The sequence below is a fragment of the Pelobates fuscus genome, chromosome 7 (assembly GCF_036172605.1).
Source record: "Pelobates fuscus isolate aPelFus1 chromosome 7, aPelFus1.pri, whole genome shotgun sequence".
NCBI classification, from domain to species: Eukaryota; Metazoa; Chordata; class Amphibia; order Anura; family Pelobatidae; genus Pelobates; species Pelobates fuscus.
The window spans coordinates 142,311,006-142,329,254 of NC_086323.1; the positions used below are offsets into that span (position 1 = coordinate 142,311,006).

At 43.8% G+C, this 18,249-nt stretch overlaps 1 protein-coding gene across 1 annotated transcript; it reads left to right on the top strand.

Annotated features, from left to right (window-relative positions):
• CIDEC (cell death inducing DFFA like effector c) lies at window positions 1-13,548 on the top strand. The gene is made up of 6 exons (XM_063426724.1): window positions 1-466; window positions 8,368-8,445; window positions 9,435-9,576; window positions 9,881-10,033; window positions 10,143-10,327; window positions 12,506-13,548. Exons 2-6 carry the CDS (start codon window positions 8,393-8,395, stop codon window positions 12,681-12,683), a joined length of 711 nt encoding a protein of 236 aa, XP_063282794.1. The 5' UTR covers window positions 1-466; window positions 8,368-8,392; the 3' UTR covers window positions 12,684-13,548.
• Window positions 13,549-18,249: the final 4,701 nt, after the last annotated feature.

Below are 18,249 nucleotides of genomic sequence, written 5' to 3' on the forward strand. Positions count from 1 at the left end.
TAGGAAGACATCTGTGTTTGTAGAATGCATTCCAGAGTTAGTTTCTATCAGCTGTTTAGTCATATGTGATTACATTAGTTACCTTTATGGATATATTATAATAGATCCATGATTTATGTGAGTTTATGTGTATTTTTTATGAAGCTTTAATCTTTTTTTATAAGCTGATTTTACAATACATGTGAAAGCTACTTATACAGTAGGGCAAGATTTCAGCAATCTCAGGCTGCTTGATGGTAAAAATCAATGTATGACCTCTGCTCTAGTTTTCACAATGCTGGGTTTACTGGAGTAATGACCTGACAACATCTCATTACACATGGTGGGCTGTGTGGGTAAAAGGGTGTGAGCAGTAATGAGGCAATGTACAGCTCATCAGGAAGCCAGTCACTGTATGGATCAAGCCTAGGGAAGGTTTGAAGCTGATCTTCTTCTTCTGAACTACATTGCCACTCATTACCAAACTGTAAGTATAACTTTATATTAAAAAAGTGTATCAAATATGGTGTGTAGCAAAGGGTTAAATGATTAGATACAACTAAACGTAGGAAAATGGAGAGTATTAAACCCTCGATAATATAATCCATTATATGTATTAATTTGCCTAATCCTGTTCATTAACATGTTAATTAAATGCTGGTTCTGGTATTAGATTAAAAAACAAACAAACACATTTTCATTGCATATATTATATAAACACACACATTATTATTATTATTATTATTATTTATTATATATATTTTTTATTTTTTATTTTATTTTTTTAGCTAATGGTATATTTGAAGAGAAAGAACATTAAAGCTGGTGAGAATTTTTCACTCCACTACTGAGTGGTTAAAACGTGAGAATACTTCTACTTAATCACTGGTGGAGTGGCACACCTGTGTTTAAGTAGGGGTATCCAGCCTGCTGGTAACTAATGATGCCTATTGCTCACTTTCATCTCTGTTGGTAACTTTCTGTTTAGCATAGGTAAATGAATTGCTGGTAAATTGGATCAGTCAAAAAACAATTAAATATAATTGCTCCGCTTTTATAGCTATATGCACCAGAATTGCACAATATATTTAACCACCATGATAATACCATACAATTATGCAAAGTTAAAAATAGCACATTATGTGCAGGCTTTAAGTAGTATTCCATTGATCATTGGATATTTTTTTGTGTTTGTGTTCTGGGTGAGTTTTGTTTTTACATATTTTCTACAGGTGAATTTAGGACTTTTAACAATGGAGTACTGCTATTTTATTTTTCTGTGTTTTATAAATTATTTAATCATCTGGGGTGGCAAAACCTAGCCATACATATTATTGGTATTTTCTAATTCAAAATATTGTTTCTTTCAGGGTAATTCAATTATACAGTAAGCATACTCACATGAAGACACAGAAAATCTCACTGACACAAGCTCATTGATACACAGGCTCATAGACAGTCTCATTGATATGCACAAAAATAGGTCACTGCTCTAGGAGAGGGGGGTCTCATGGACTGGGGGTACCTCGAGTGCCCGCTATACCGAGAAGCTCATTGGGGGGGGCTTTACCCGGAGCCGGGTGTTAATGTATATGTTGGCACCCACGGGTGCCTGATGTTGATGCACTGGGCAGGGCCCCGCAGAGGCTTCATACTACACTTCACATGTGACCCACTCTTGCAGGGATAGCTCCCACCTAAAGCAGGAAGTTCTTTTTACTTACTTAATTTTATTTCCTTAATTACTTACGTGTGTTTTTTTTTTTATTATTATTATTTTTTTATTCATATAACCTGGCCGCATGTGCTTGGACCAAGATCCCTGGGGTTCACAAGAGGACCTAACCGGGGATCTTCAAGTAGGGCCATATCCCACAGGCCCCTCCACAACCCCAAGGGCACCCTTCCCATCTTTTTTATTTCCCCATCCCTTATACTATCACATCATGATTACCTGGAGCGCTAGAGGGAGTTATACTTGGTACAAACTTAATATGGAGTCTGGGCTATGGCTACATAAGCCTAACAGTAGAATGGAGTAGGCCATACGCCATAGTTAATGACACTATTTCTGCCACAAGATAAATCATAAGAACCCAGGGGCTCCCAGGTGGCGATAAACAGCAGAGCTGCTTCTTCTTCGCTACATTCTTCTTCCCGCACATTAAGGCACAACGTTCATAGCTGTAACCCTGTAAATTGATTTAGTTTTTTTGGAATATACCCTTTATAATTGCAGGAAAACACACAGGAAATAGGACAGAGCAAACGAAAATGAACAATCAGACATACATAAGCGAAACACTGTGGGCTGACACTCGCCTTTAAAGGTTAACCTGAAAACTCACATAGCTCCTACAACTTGGATAGCAGGTGGGCCTGATGCACAGTTGCAACCATGCGAGCCATTCTGGTGAGCGTTTCCACTGCAAGTCAGACCTTCAGGGCCATGCGGGGTTTAGAAAAAATGCTCTTCCTGTCCACCAATCAATGGATTGTATAGGAGTTCCGCCCTAACCGAACCGTTCCATTTTCTATGGCCCTACATCTGAAGCAGGACCCTGAATGGATTGGTACGGTTCGCTTGTATGGACCACTTTCATAATGGAAACACCCAAAATAGCGAACCGTACCGAACTGAACCGAACCGGTCCGCTCAGTGGAAACGAGGCATTAGTTATCTTTATAAGACATGCGCTACTAAGCCTGCTGTACTTATATTAGTATTAATTTAAATACTTAAAGTTAGCACTGATAGACTTACATAAATAATATACTCGTTACTCTTGAGTTCATTAAGCACATCTTCATAAAAATGCCCACCTATTTTGTAATATCTGTCGGCAATGTCACAGTAGGTCATATTACATTCGCACCCTTTATTATAAACGCCTGTATACAGATATGACACCTGTAGTACACTTCATGGACGCGTTGGTTTCCAGACTTGTAATTATATTATTGCTATCATGACAGACTTTACTGCACTGCTGCAATATTATTGTACAACAGCTTATATCGAAACAAGCCCACTGTTTATTTATGCAAAATGATGTAAATAAAAGCCTATCTTGAATTTAAAAAAAATAGGTCACTGAAACACACAGCCAAGCTTGCTAGTACACACAAGCTTACACCGTCTACAAACAAGCTTACACTGACCTACAAACGAGCTCACAGTCTCACCCACATACATGCTGACTGACACACACATGCTCACCACAGAAAAGCTGACTGACAAACACATGCTTCCCACAGACAAGCTGGCTGACACACACATGCTTGCCACAGACAAGCTCACTGTCACACACAAGCTCACCACAGACAAGCTCACTGTCGCACACATGCTTGCCACAGACAAGCTCACTGTCGCACACATGCTTGCCACAGACAAGCTCACTGTCGCACACATGCTTGCCACAGACAAGCTCACTGTCGCACACATGCTTGCCACAGACAAGCTCACTGTCGCACACATGCTTGCCACAGACAAGCTCACTGTCGCACACATGCTTGCCACAGACAAGCTCACTGTCGCACACATGCTTGCCACAGACAAGCTCACTGTCGCACACATGCTTGCCACAGACAAGCTCACTGTCGCACACATGCTTGCCACAGACAAGCTCACTGTCGCACACATGCTTGCCACAGACAAGCTCACTGTCGCACACATGCTTGCCACAGACAAGCTCACTGTCGCACACATGCTTGCCACAGACAAGCTCACTGTCGCACACATGCTTGCCACAGACAAGCTCACTGTCGCACACATGCTTGCCACAGACAAGCTCACTGTCGCACACATGCTTGCCACAGACAAGCTCACTGTCACACACATGCTTGCCACAGACAAGCTCACTGTCACACACATGCTTGTCACAGACAAGCTCACTGTCACACATTCCTTCCACAGACAAGCTCACTGTCACACATTCCTTCCACAGACAAGCTCACTGTCACACACATGCTTGCCACAGACAAGCTCACTGTCACACACATGCTTGCCACAGACAAGCTCACTGTCACACACATGCTTGCCACAGACAAGCTCACTGTCACACACATGCTTGCCACAGACAAGCTCACTGTCACACACATGCTTGCCACAGACAAGCTCACTGTCACACACATGCTTGCCACAGACAAGCTCACTGTCACACACATGCTTGCCACAGACAAGCTCACTGTCACACACATGCTTGCCACAGACAAGCTCACTGTCACACACATGCTTGCCACAGACAAGCTCACTGTCACACACATGCTTGCCACAGACAAGCTCACTGTCACACACATGCTTGCCACAGACAAGCTCACTGTCACACACATGCTTGCCACAGACAAGCTCACTGTCGCACACATTCTTGCCACAGACAAGCTCACTGTCGCACACATGCTTGCCACAGACAAGCTCACTGTCGCACACATTCTTGCCACAGACAAGCTCACTGTCGCACACATTCTTGCCACAGACAAGCTCACTGTCGCACACATTCTTGCCACAGACAAGCTCACTGTCGCACACATTCTTGCCACAGACAAGCTCACTGTCGCACACATTCTTGCCACAGACAAGCTCACTGTCGCACACATGCTTGCCACAGACAAGCTCACTGTCGCACACATGCTTGCCACAGACAAGCTCACTGTCGCACACATGCTTGCCACAGACAAGCTCACTGTCGCACACATGCTTGCCACAGACAAGCTCACTGTCGCACACATGCTTGCCACAGACAAGCTCACTGTCACACACATGCTTGCCACAGACAAGCTCACTGTCACACACATGCTTGCCACAGACAAGCTCACTGTCACACACATGCTTGTCACAGACAAGCTCACTGTCACACATTCCTTCCACAGACAAGCTCACTGTCACACATTCCTTCCACAGACAAGCTCACTGTCACACACATGCTTGCCACAGACAAGCTCACTGTCACACACATGCTTGCCACAGACAAGCTCACTGTCACACACATGCTTGCCACAGACAAGCTCACTGTCACACACATGCTTGCCACAGACAAGCTCACTGTCACACACATGCTTGCCACAGACAAGCTCACTGTCACACACATGCTTGCCACAGACAAGCTCACTGTCACACACATGCTTGCCACAGACAAGCTCACTGTCACACACATGCTTGCCACAGACAAGCTCACTGTCACACACATGCTTGCCACAGACAAGCTCACTGTCACACACATGCTTGCCACAGACAAGCTCACTGTCACACACATGCTTGCCACAGACAAGCTCACTGTCACACACATGCTTGCCACAGACAAGCTCACTGTCACACACATTCTTGCCACAGACAATCTCACTGTCACACACATGCTTGCCACAGACAAGCTCACTGTCACACACATGCTTGCCACAGACAAGCTCACTGTCACACACATGCTTGCCACAGACAAGCTCACTGTCACACACATGCTTGCCACAGACAAGCTCACTGTCACACACATGCTTGCCACAGACAAGCTCACTGTCACACACATGCTTGCCACAGACAAGCTCACTGTCACACACGCTTGCCACAGACAAGCTCACTGTCACACACATGCTTGCCACAGACAAGCTCACTGTCACACACATGCTTGCCACAGACAAGCTCACTGTCACACACATGCTTGCCACAGACAAGCTCACTGTCACACACATGCTTGCCACAGACAAGCTCACTGTCACACACATGCTTGCCACAGACAAGCTCACTGTCACACACATGCTTGCCACAGACAAGCTCACTGTCACACACATGCTTGCCACAGACAAGCTCACTGTCACACACATGCTTGCCACAGACAAGCTCACTGTCACACACATGCTTGCCACAGACAAGCTCACTGTCACACACATGCTTGCCACAGACAAGCTCACTGTCACACACATGCTTGCCACAGACAAGCTCACTGTCACACACATGCTTGCCACAGACAAGCTCACTGTCACACACATGCTTGCCACAGACAAGCTCACTGTCACACACATGCTTGCCACAGACAAGCTCACTGTCACACACATGCTTGCCACAGACAAGCTCACTGTCACACACATGCTCGCCACAGACAAGCTCACTGTCACACACATGCTTGCCACAGACAAGCTCACTGTCACACACATGCTTGCCACAGACAAGCTCACTGTCACACACATGCTTGCCACAGACAAGCTCACTGTCACACACATGCTTGCCACAGACAAGCTCACTGTCACACACATGCTTGCCACAGACAAGCTCACTGTCACACACATGCTTGCCACAGACAAGCTCACTGTCACACACATGCTTGCCACAGACAAGCTCACTGTCACACACATGCTTGCCACAGACAAGCTCACTGTCACACACATGCTTGCCACAGACAAGCTCACTGTCACACACATGCTTGCCACAGACAAGCTCACTGTCACACACATGCTTGCCACAGACAAGCTCACTGTCACACACATGCTTGCCACAGACAAGCTCACTGTCACACACATGCTTGCCACAGACAAGCTCACTGTCACACACATGCTTGCCACAGACAAGCTCACTGTCACACACATGCTTGCCACAGACAAGCTCACTGTCACACACATGCTTGCCACAGACAAGCTCACTGTCACACACATGCTTGCCACAGACAAGCTCACTGTCACACACATGCTTGCCACAGACAAGCTCACTGTCACACACATGCTTGCCACAGACAAGCTCACTGTCACACACATGCTTGCCACAGACAAGCTCACTGTCACACACATGCTTGCCACAGACAAGCTCACTGTCACACACATGCTTGCCACAGACAAGCTCACTGTCACACACATGCTTGCCACAGACAAGCTCACTGTCACACACATGCTTGCCACAGACAAGCTCACTGTCACACACATGCTTGCCACAGACAAGCTCACTGTCACACACATGCTTGCCACAGACAAGCTCACTGTCACACACATGCTTGCCACAGACAAGCTCACTGTCACACACATGCTTGCCACAGACAAGCTCACTGTCACACACATGCTCGCCACAGACAAGCTCACTGACACACACACATGCTCCCTACAGACAAGCTTACTTACACACACACATGCTCCCTGACACACACAGATGCTCACAGTCACCTGCTCAATGACACACACACATGCTCGCCACAGACAAGCTCAATGACACACACACATGCTCGTCACAGACAAGCTTACTTACACACAGGCACACAAATACTAGCTCACTCACTAGCAGACACAAACACACACACAAACTCACTCACTAGCAAGCAGGCATTGGTAGGTAAAGTTGCCATTTTCTGGTCTCTTCCTTCCAGCGAGGTCAGCAGCTTTCATGCTGGGGGCGGGGCTTAAGTGCGGGGGTGGGGTACCAAATTGTCAGGAATTGTGAAGGGAACCTCAGAATGCTCCTGTCAGTCAGCAGCCTAATTGCGGCCGCACCAGCCCGAGCAACTCCTTCCTTAATCCCCTCGGACTGAGACATGCTGTCACAGTCCAAGGGGGAAATAATTTAAATGAGCCTAATTTAGGGCTGTCTGCACGGCCCACCGGGAAACTTCCTGGTATCCCAGTGGGCCGGTCCGGCCCTGTTTCATTGGGCCTGTATGTTCGGCCACTCACTGTCTCTTCCGGTCCCAATATGGAAGCTTTTCCTTTGGGAACCAGTGATAGTCTGAGAGCGTCAGCTGACGAGAGCTTCTACAAGCACATTGAGATAAGTGTTTTAGAAAGTACCTCTTCTATACAGAATGCTTTTTCCTGTGACAAATGTTATATCCCTCTGTCATTACCAGAATGACTAACACCATCTAATAAAGATAGTCCTGATTATCACCCTTACAGACATTAAACTGGACATTGTACTTACTATATAAGGTAACATTATAATATGTGGCACAGACTTTGATCCTCTGGTGACTACACAGCAGGGTAAGTGGGTAAACACCTCCCAGGAGAAGTCCTTTAAAACTGACTCTGATTTACCTAAGCTACATTTTCTCAGACCGCTTCACCAGTGATTGAGTTTGGCATAATGGCGTTTGAGTGAGTACAAGACAAGAAGCCTTCAGTTATTTTCTAAAATATGAAATCAAGTTTGGTTTTGATGAGTAGACATATTGGGAAAGAGGTCTATTATAAGAATATGACTAAAAGCTTGCAGATATTCAATAAAGTGTTAATTGTAGTGGTTTTCATCGTGAAGTTAACATTTTAAGTGTGCTAAACTTTCAGTTAATCTATTTCAGCCTAAAATTTAAAGTTTAACTTTATATTCATGGCAATTTTAAATAAATATCTCTTTAGATCAGCTTTGCTCTTTACTTAGGAACCACGTGGAAACACAAATGTAATACTTCTATTTTTTTATAGAGTGGACCACGTTATCATAACAAATATGGAGTATGCAGCAAAATCTTTGAGCTTTCTCACCACCAAATCTCTGTCTAAGTAAGTGCATTTGTTTCATGGTGAAACATTATTGGAGCTGTGGCATTCAATTGGGTTTTTTTGTTTTTTTTTGTTTTTTAAAGTGCTTTATTGAGATAAAAAGTAAACAGTACAATAGGAAAGGGGTTGCATGTTGCTGTGAAATCGTTACTACGAGGCATCTTGTAAAATGCAACAATTTCGATTTTTCATAGTGAAATGGTGCACATGCAGACTCCAGGCACCATGAGCACTTCAAATCACTGACATGGTCATGGTGCTTGGACTAACCCTTTAAATGAAAATAACGGTGAGCTAATAGTTCAGGGGTTGCCCTCTAAAACTGTCTCATACAGCAGGAACATTCAATTGGTTCAATAGTCACTGCTAAACATGTAGAACTCAACACAATAATTACTCATTTTACGTCTCTCTAAACATTTTATGCACCTTCTCATTTGCAGGAGAAGCTGTTTCTGTATCAGGCATTTAGTGGCATATTTTTTTTTATTTTAAAATGACTTATGAATGTCTGTGGTTTTGTTGTTTTGTTTTTTTTGGGAGGGGTCATGGGCTTCTAAATATTTCTTTTAGTCTGTGGTTTGTCTGTTTACGTTTCACTTAATTTCTCAATCTGTGTAGTGATAAAACCTATCCTAATGCAATGTACCATGTACCAGAACTGGTTTGTTATTTAGACTAAAGGTCAGAAAAGCTTGCAACATCTTTCATCAGAACACTCCAGGCTACACTTGGCAATAGAACAACAGGGAATGATTATCGACATCAAACTCCTATTAACAGGAGAAAGCATTATTTATAAATATATATATAAAGTTTTCTTTCTTATTTGGTATCTTTAGATGAGAAGGTAAACCTGTACTTTACCTATTTTGTTAATGTTGTCATGACTTGCACCACAAATAAAGAATTACAAAAAAAAGGTAAACCTGTTCTACAGCCAAAAAGCCAGATTGCTTATTGCTAACCTGATGTCCTGGCATTTACAGGTGCGTCTCAGTAAGTGCTTCAATGACTCAACAGCTTCTTTCTCGCCCTGCATCCAAACCTCGACCCTTTCGAGTCTGCAACTGTGACCGTAGCACACGCAAAGGGATCATGGCTGACAGCCTCGGGGATCTGATCAACAAGGTGAGGTCATTGGAAACCGTGATGTGCTTTGGACCATGCAGGCTTTCCATAGCATATCAAATCTTTTTGTTACAATACAATCACAATTCTTTATATAGCCCCAACATATTCTGCTGCGATGTGCAATAGGTAAAACAAGACAAACCATTCTAAAAAAAAACCAAAAAACAACAACCCACATTTAACATACAAGACCAGTAGGTGAATAGGGCCCTGCTCAAACTAGCTTTCAATCTTAGAGCTGGGTTAATGAAATCACACTCATATATTCAGTGTGTGATTCCTTTCCATTCCTTGTTTGCAGGTACAAGACTCCCTGCTTATATCTGAGGCTCTTACTCTGGTTTTGGATGAGGATGGAACAGGTGTGGATACAGAGGAGTATTTCCAGGCTGTGGATAGTGGTGCAGTTTTCATGGCTCTTGGGAAAGGACAGACATGGAAACCAGCAGAAGGCGTACGTTTGTCGCTGTTTTCTATAGCAAACAAGCAAAATGTCTCAGATGTTGTCCTGCACTTTGTGTCTGACTATGATCTAACCTCTTGCTGTGTTTTGTTTGACACAGACAGGATACCAGATTGATTTCTCCAACAAATCTGTAAGGAAGATGGATGTGGCTAGTGTCACCTTTGATCTATACAAAAATCATCCTGAGGATTTCATTGGCTCTCTTAATGTCAAGGCCACACTGTATGGCATGTACACTGTATCTTATAACTTGCAGTGCCATGGGGCAAAGAGGATGATGAAGTGAGTACTTGTTCCTTTGGTATATTACCGTACATAGAAATTAGTATCGGTCCATCTGTGTTCATCCCATATCATTTTTAATTATTCCAACTTTTATTCGTGATTTGAAAGAGAGAGAGAGAATGAATATAAAATTTTTTTTTTTTTGTTCTTTTTTAAATTCTTTATTTTTAAAGTGCAGATTCAAATACATGTTTCCATTATGACATTTAACATGAGAGAATATAACAAAGCATAGTTGTGAGTAATAATGAGGTACTGCACTATTTGTTTGTTTTTTAAACTGCACTGTTTTTTTTTGTTTGTTTTGGGGTTTCTTTTAAACAAGAAAACAATAATACCAGAGTTACACAGCATGGTAAGAGGCATTAGTAAACATAAAAGTTGTACTGAGGGACAGTTATATGCCGACTTGGGTTATTGATTAAACCAACATGTTTAACACAGACTAAGGTATATCCACTGCATCAAAAGTATGGGCAGCTAGAGAGGCTGGTATGACCTGTGACATCTGTTATTAAGGATAAGGACCCTGTATAGTCAAATCAGGCAGACTGACTATTATGTGTTGAAAAGCTGAGAGAGATTAACTAAGGGCAATGTGGTTGGACCATGCATTAAGTCAAAGGTAAGTAAGGCAAGACCCCGTGGCAGTCAGCTGATGCCCAAGATGGAAGCCCGGGATGAAGCTGCCGCTTTAACTGGATGCAGGAGTCTTGTGGGACAGCCAGTTCATGCAAAAAGCCATCTCCTGGTCTCCAGACGGTGGTGCGAGGCTAACTGTGACCCCAAGAGATGTCTGCCTGTCGTGTTTTTTTGGCCAGGTGGCCATGTGAGGTATGTAGAGTCCCTGGTGGTCGTTGTCTCGGAGGGTGTCTCCTTTTACTACTCATTCTCCATATGGGCCTAATTAGGTCTGCCCTGTGGACTCTCGCTGAGGCACCACATGATGAAGACAGGGGCTGCCTGTCTTGATTCCAGTCTGCCTGTGTTGGCCTCCTGCAAGCTTTCCCAGCACACAGTCAATCAAAGTGTTGCAGGAAGCTGCTGAGTGGTTGTGTCTGCTTGGAGTGACCTCTAGTTACAATCACGGTGCCATCGGCTGCCATTTTAGGTGCGTAGTTGTATGCTCCTATGCCCCAACACCTTGTTGCGTTTTGCCAGTTGAGGAGCAATATAGTGGTGTACCGGGATGATCTCACCGGTCTGGGTGGGGGAGGGGAACAGAGCTCCTCAAGACGTCAAGGTTGCACATTGGCGGAGAATCTGCCGCTTCCCTCGCCTCGTTTTCAGCTAACAGGCCGCAGGTAAGTATGCGGCATCAAACACCGGGTGCTCCTTAAGGAACTCGATCGAGGACCGAGCCAAAGTGTTCATGCTCACGTAGGTGAGGAGTGTCACACAATTTGGCCCCTTAAAACACGGTATCTCGGTGTCATTGGGACTTTTGATTGAGGAGCTCAGCCATGTTGCTTTGAACTCCTTCGGTCTCCAAGCCCCACCCCCTATTTTGTTGTTTTTAATGTATAGTATATTGCATTCTCCTATTGGTTATTTTTCTAGTACTCGTTTTATATTCGCCGCTGACATTGCATACAGTAGCAATAAAAAATATTTTTCAAGAAATGTTAATTTGCTCATTGTTGTGTTTTGTGTAACAAAAATAAACTCCAGAACTGTAAGGAGAAATAAAGTGGGAGAAACATGAAATGAGGGAGGATGGGAAAAAGTTCACTTATGTCTTATATGGCCAATTGTAACATTTGCTGTTGACGTCCCAGTAGCTCCTGTTGATATATTGACGTGGCTTTTATAGGCACAGCTAAAATATTTATGTTAATGTTAGACTAGGCCAAGAAAATATAAAAAAAAAACCTCTGTCGAGCAAAGCCCATGTACAACAGAATATATGGCACCATGTATGTCAAGAATGTACTGCAATATCTGTTTATGTTATTCATGTTTTTTTTTTTTTTTTTAGAACAATAATTGATATGATAATCTTGTAGTAGTTAACTCAGATTACTCGATTATTCATTAATATTTTGACCCACTCACTCATGCTTGTGAGCACGGTACAAATAAAATATTTACTAATGTTAATTAATATCCACTTGCTGTAGCTATTGAGGTAATGGGACAATTCTGACAAACCTACAATTCTTGGCTTTGTTACAGGGAGGCTTTACGTTGGACCCTTTTTGCCATGCAGGCAACTGGCCATATTCTTCTGGGCACCTCTGGCTACGTGCAGCAGCTTCTGGAAGCAAACGAGAAGGAGGTTCCAGTGGAGGAGAAACCTACCAGCAGGATTAAAGACTTGCTCCCCTTCTACCCTCTCAGAATGCTGCAGTAGAGTCCATGGGAGCTCTTTGAGATAAGGCAGGCATGATAAAAACCCTTCCTTGTCTGCTGACTTGATAAGTGACTTTGAGGCAGGATTCTGTGGATTACAAACTCTCCTTCAGACAGGCAATACAATTCAGTCTATGTTGTGCTAGTGAACAATTTTAGCGAATGTGTATATTCAGTTATTATGTTACTTGAAGATGCCTTTTTTGCTGTTGCAGTGGACACCACAAGATCCCATAATGCACAGCTCAAACTGTGAATTGAACAGGGGAAACTGGGAGAATCCGATGCTTCGGTTTGCAAAGTATGAATTGGTGGAGCACTAAGGACAGATATAAAATGGACATTTTTTATTATATAATCTGCATACATTTGCTAACAATTTGGCTATCACAAGGTATAAATGCACATGGATCATCTTACTAAAACAAAAAGAACACTTTATGACTTTCACATTTAAGGTATATTAGCGCAACACACTCCATAGCAAATGCTCACTTCATACTGAGTCTACAGGTGCTGTTATCTCGGGAGGTTCTATCCGTATTGGAGACCTAAGCTTAACATCCTGGATTTCCCCAATCTCCTGGTAGTTATTTCAATAACCATCAATTGGGGAGAACTAACAAGAGAATTGCATGTTTTAGGTGAAAGTAGTCATATTGGAAAACAAATGTCCAACCTGGCTATGTTTCTAGCTCGCTGTTTTGGTCTAAAATTTAATTTCCTTCTAATTTCACTGAATTTCTCTGTTTAGCAAATAATTCTATTTGTCTCTGGGACATTAGAGAAAACCTCTGCAAAATATCAAAATTTACAGGTACATCTCCGTTCTTTAGGTATCCGTGAATGTTTATTAGGACACTCTATGCTATACAGACTCACTGCTTTTCTTCATCTTTAGTCTGGCACTCGGAGGGTTAAAGCTGAGTGAAATCTTTCTTTCCGTTGCTGTTTATTGGAGAACATGTCCTTAATAGAGGTTTAAATGGAAAAGCAGACTAACTAATACACGTATAGACCTAGTTTACTTTCATCCAGCCCGCAATCTGCTTTTTAACCAAATACACTTATTCAGTTACATTCTTCTTATCTTTGAACGCAAGGAGCGTCGCATAGCTTTAGTGCTGTGAAACCGCCAGAATACTTCTTTGACACAATATTTCAGACCTATGGTATTTTGCACGCTTTATTTAATTTTTGCCCTATAATATATCATGTATTTGAGGGCATCAGGCACTTATCACTAGTGTGTTGGTAGTATTTATATTCTAGAACAGAGTCACTCACAGAGGAATCTGCGTCAGAAAATGGCGGCCAAACATGGCCCATAGCTGCAGGAAGTCTACATTCTGTGCAACCCTGATTTAAAATCTTGGGAATCCCTGTTTATAAAGTAGACCATACCATTTCTATAATTAGGAACACCTCTTAAAGATAAATCCTACAGGGAAAGCAGTTATTTTGAATACACCCCTGCAGTATACAGCAACTTACCCATATGTTCGCTGTAGTACAGCGATGGTTAACTTTGGCACAGTCGTTTTTGAACTGCATTACCAATCATGCTCATTTAACCCCTTAAGGACACGTGACATGTCATGATTCCCTTTTATTCCAGAAGTTTGGTCCTTAAGGGGTTAAGAAACATAGTTCACAACCATTTACTTTGCAGAGTTTTCCCATGAGTGGTATACCTAGACAGACCATATAACTTGAATTAGGGCACATATTTTATAGCACATGTTAAATCATGATTATTTGAGATGCCAGTTTGAAAAGTAAGATGAAAACGTGCCAGATAATTTGGTAAACCTCTCACTGAAATCGACTGTTACCAGTTGTACACAATGAATGTGAAGATGGATATGTATTAATGTGTAATACTTATTTATATTTAATGTATTTATAAACTAATGCTTCCTTGAATAATTTAATTAAACTGTATTGCATGTCCCCTGTGTGTGGTTTTATTTTCTCAATTTGTTGGTAAATTCCAGTTTATTTCACTATAAAGGCAGACCTGCTGTAACAAAAATCTATTTTTATTTAGCACATTTACTTGCATCCGTACGTTACTTGTCTTTTGCACATAGAATGGTATATTTCCCAGAATACACGTGACCTTTCCCTCATTGGTGTCTTGAAATAGTTTGTTGAGATCCATGAGTAAAAGAAAAATTTAATATTGTGTACGTGTCAGGAACCAGACAGAGACAGAAGTAGATGCAAACACACCTTTATTAATAAATAACAAATAATAAACAAAAGCAAAGTCCAGGAATCAAGCAGGGGTCAGTCACCAGAGCGGGTAGTCAGACAAGCCAGGATCAGGAGCACGGAGAGCAGCGGAGTCAGGAACAAGGCCGGAGTCAAGAACCAGGAGCAAACAGGAAACACAGGAACAAGGAGACTTCTGGGAAACAGGAAACCACGCAAGGGCAAGGAGGTTCTGGGCTTAGCTGCTTAAATAGGCAGAACTGATTAGCAGCAGGGTTGATTACTACTCACAGGTGAGTAACCGTGGCAACAAGCAGAAGGAGCTCATAGTGATTGCAGCTGAAACTCAATCACTGAAACAGAAAAGGGTTGCTGTTTAAAACAGCAAAGAAACCCTGACAGTACCTCCCCCTCAACGACTCCCCCCATCTCTGTTGGTGGGTCCGGGCTTCATGGGGAAGCGGGCGTGATATGAACGAAGGAGGGATGGTGCATGGACATCAGAGGCAGGAACCCAGGAGCGTTCCTCTGGACCGTATCCTTTCCAGTGCACCAAGTATTGGATCTGTCCTCTGAAGACCCGTGAGTCAATGATGCTGCGTTTTTCATATTCCTCATGATTGTCAATCAGAACAGGACGTGGACGTGGCACTGAGGTGGTGTAGCGATTACAAACCAACGGTTTCAAGAGGGAAACATGGAAAACATTTGAGATGGGCATGTTAGCAGGAAGGTCAAGTGCGTAAGCTACAGGGTTAACCCTTCGAAGTATACGAAATGGCCCAACGTATCGGGGTGCCAGTTTTTGTGAGGGAACACGGAGGCGTAGGTTGCGGGAAGACAGCCAGACCCTCTCTCCGACCTGATAGGTAGGTGCAGGAAGGCGTCTGCGGTCGGCCTGGAGTTTGTAGTTCTGCATTGCGCGTTGCAAAGAACTCTGGACCTGCACCCAAGTGGAACGGAGTTCCCTGAGATGTTCCTCCAATGCCGGTATCTCCTGTGGCAAGAACGTATCAGGCAACATGGACGGTTGAAACCCATAGTTTGCCAGGAATGGGGATAGCCGGGAGGAGGCATTAATCGCACTATTGTGGGCAAACTCCGCCCAGGGTAGCAGATCAGACCAGTTGTTCTGGTGGTCAGAAATGTAGCAACGCAGAAACTGTTCCAGTGTTTGGTTAGCTCGTTCCGCTGCACCATTGGATTGCGGGTGGTAGGCCGAGGAGAAGGAAAGCTGAATTCCCATTTGCTTACAAAAAGCTCTCCAAAATCTGGACACGAACTGGCTACCCCTATCTGAGACTATCACTTTGGGTAACCCATGCAAACGAAAGATCTCCCGACCAAAAATTGTTGCAAGTTCCTGGGAAGTTGGTAGTTTTTTCAAGGGAATGCAATGCGACATCTTCGAGAATCGGTCAACAACCATGAGAACGACTGTATTGCCACGGGAGACCGGAAGATCTACGATAAAATCCATGGACAAGTGGGTCCAGGGTCGTTCACCATTAGGTATGGTTTGCAGGAGACCCACTGGAGGGCGTCGTGGGGTTTTACTTTGAGCGCACACAGGACAGGCAGCTACAAAAGCGGTGACATCCGAACGGAGACCAGGCCACCAAAATTGCCGGGATACGGACCAGATTAACTGGTTTTTGCCTGGATGTCCAGCTGCTTTGGGGTCGTGGTATGTACTCAATAGTTTCGTACGGAGGTTAATAGGTACAAAACAACGGCCATTAGGTTTCTCTGGAGGAGCATTACTTTGTGCAGCCAGAATCTCCTCGCCTAGGGGTGAGGTGAGGTTAGTACGGATGGTTGCCAGTATATGGTCCGGAGGAATCACAGGAGTAGGGGTTATCTCCTCTCTAGATGGAGGGGAGAACTGTCGAGACAAGGCATCAGCCCGAATGTTTTTTGTACCGGGCAAGTAAGAAACCACATAATTGAATCTTGATAGGAAGAGAGCCCATCTAGCTTGCCGGGGGGAAAGTCGCTTAGCTTCCGAAAGATATGTTAGATTCTTGTGGTCTGTGAGTATGAGGATTGGCACTGAAGTACCCTCAAGAAGGTGCCTCCATTCTTTGAGAGCTAAAATTATGGCTAGAAGTTCTCTATCACCAATCTGGTAATTGCATTCCGCCGGGTTCAATTTCCTCGAGAAATACCCGCACGGATGCCTGGAGCTCTCTGGGTTAGGACGTTGAGACAGGAGGGCGCCCACTCCTGTCTCAGACGCATCGACCTCAAGAATGAATGGTAAGGCAGGGTTAGGGTGTGCCAGTATAGGAGCAGCAGCAAAGGCGACTTTGAGAGACTCAAAGGCAGTAATGGCTTCCTGTGACCAATGCTGTGGATCAGCATCTCTCCTGGTCATGTCCGTGAGAGGTTTAACCAAGGAAGAAAAGTTGCGTATGAACTTCCGATAATAATTGGCGAAGCCCAGAAAACGTTGTATAGAGCGAAGACCCGTAGGTCGAGGCCATTTTAGTACAGCCGAAAGTTTCTCCGGATCCATAGAGAATCCAGCATCTGAGATAACATATCCCAAGAATGTGACCCGTTTGCAGTGAAACTCACATTTCTCCAATTTGCAGAACAGATTATTCTCTCTAAGTCTCTGTAGAACACGAGAAACGTCTGCGTGATGGTTCTCGAGAGATGTGGAATGGATCAGAATATCATCAAGATAAACCACCACGCATTGCTGCAGCATATCTCGCAGGACGTCATTTATAAATTCTTGGAAAACCGCCGGAGCATTGCAAAGACCAAAGGGCATTACTAGGTATTCGTAATGGCCGCTCCTGGTGTTAAATGCAGTTTTCCATTCGTGGTCCTCTTTTATCCGGACGAGATTATATGCCCCTCTCAGATCAAGTTTGGTGAAGACCGTTGCTCCCTTGAGGCGGTCAAATAACTCCGTGATTAATGGAATGGGGTAGGCTTTCTTAATAGTAATGCGATTGAGACCCCTATAGTCGATACAGGGTCTCAACTCGCCATCTTTTTTCTTTACAAAGAAAAAGCCGGCCCCGGCAGGAGAAGATGACTTCCGAATAAAACCCTTAGACAGTGCATCGGTAACATACTCCTCCATGGCTCGATTCTCTGCTACAGACAGTGGGTAAATCCGGCCCCGGGGAGGATTGGTACCCGGTTGGAGTTCGATACCACAGTCATACGGACGGTGTGGTGGCAGAACGCTGGCTTGACCCTTGTCAAATACATCTTGGAATTCTTGGTACTCAGCGGGTAAGGAAGAGGCAGAACATGCGCCCAAAACTTTGACCGGTTTCTGGAGACAGGACAATGTGCATTGCTGGGACCATGATAATATCTCAGCTTTG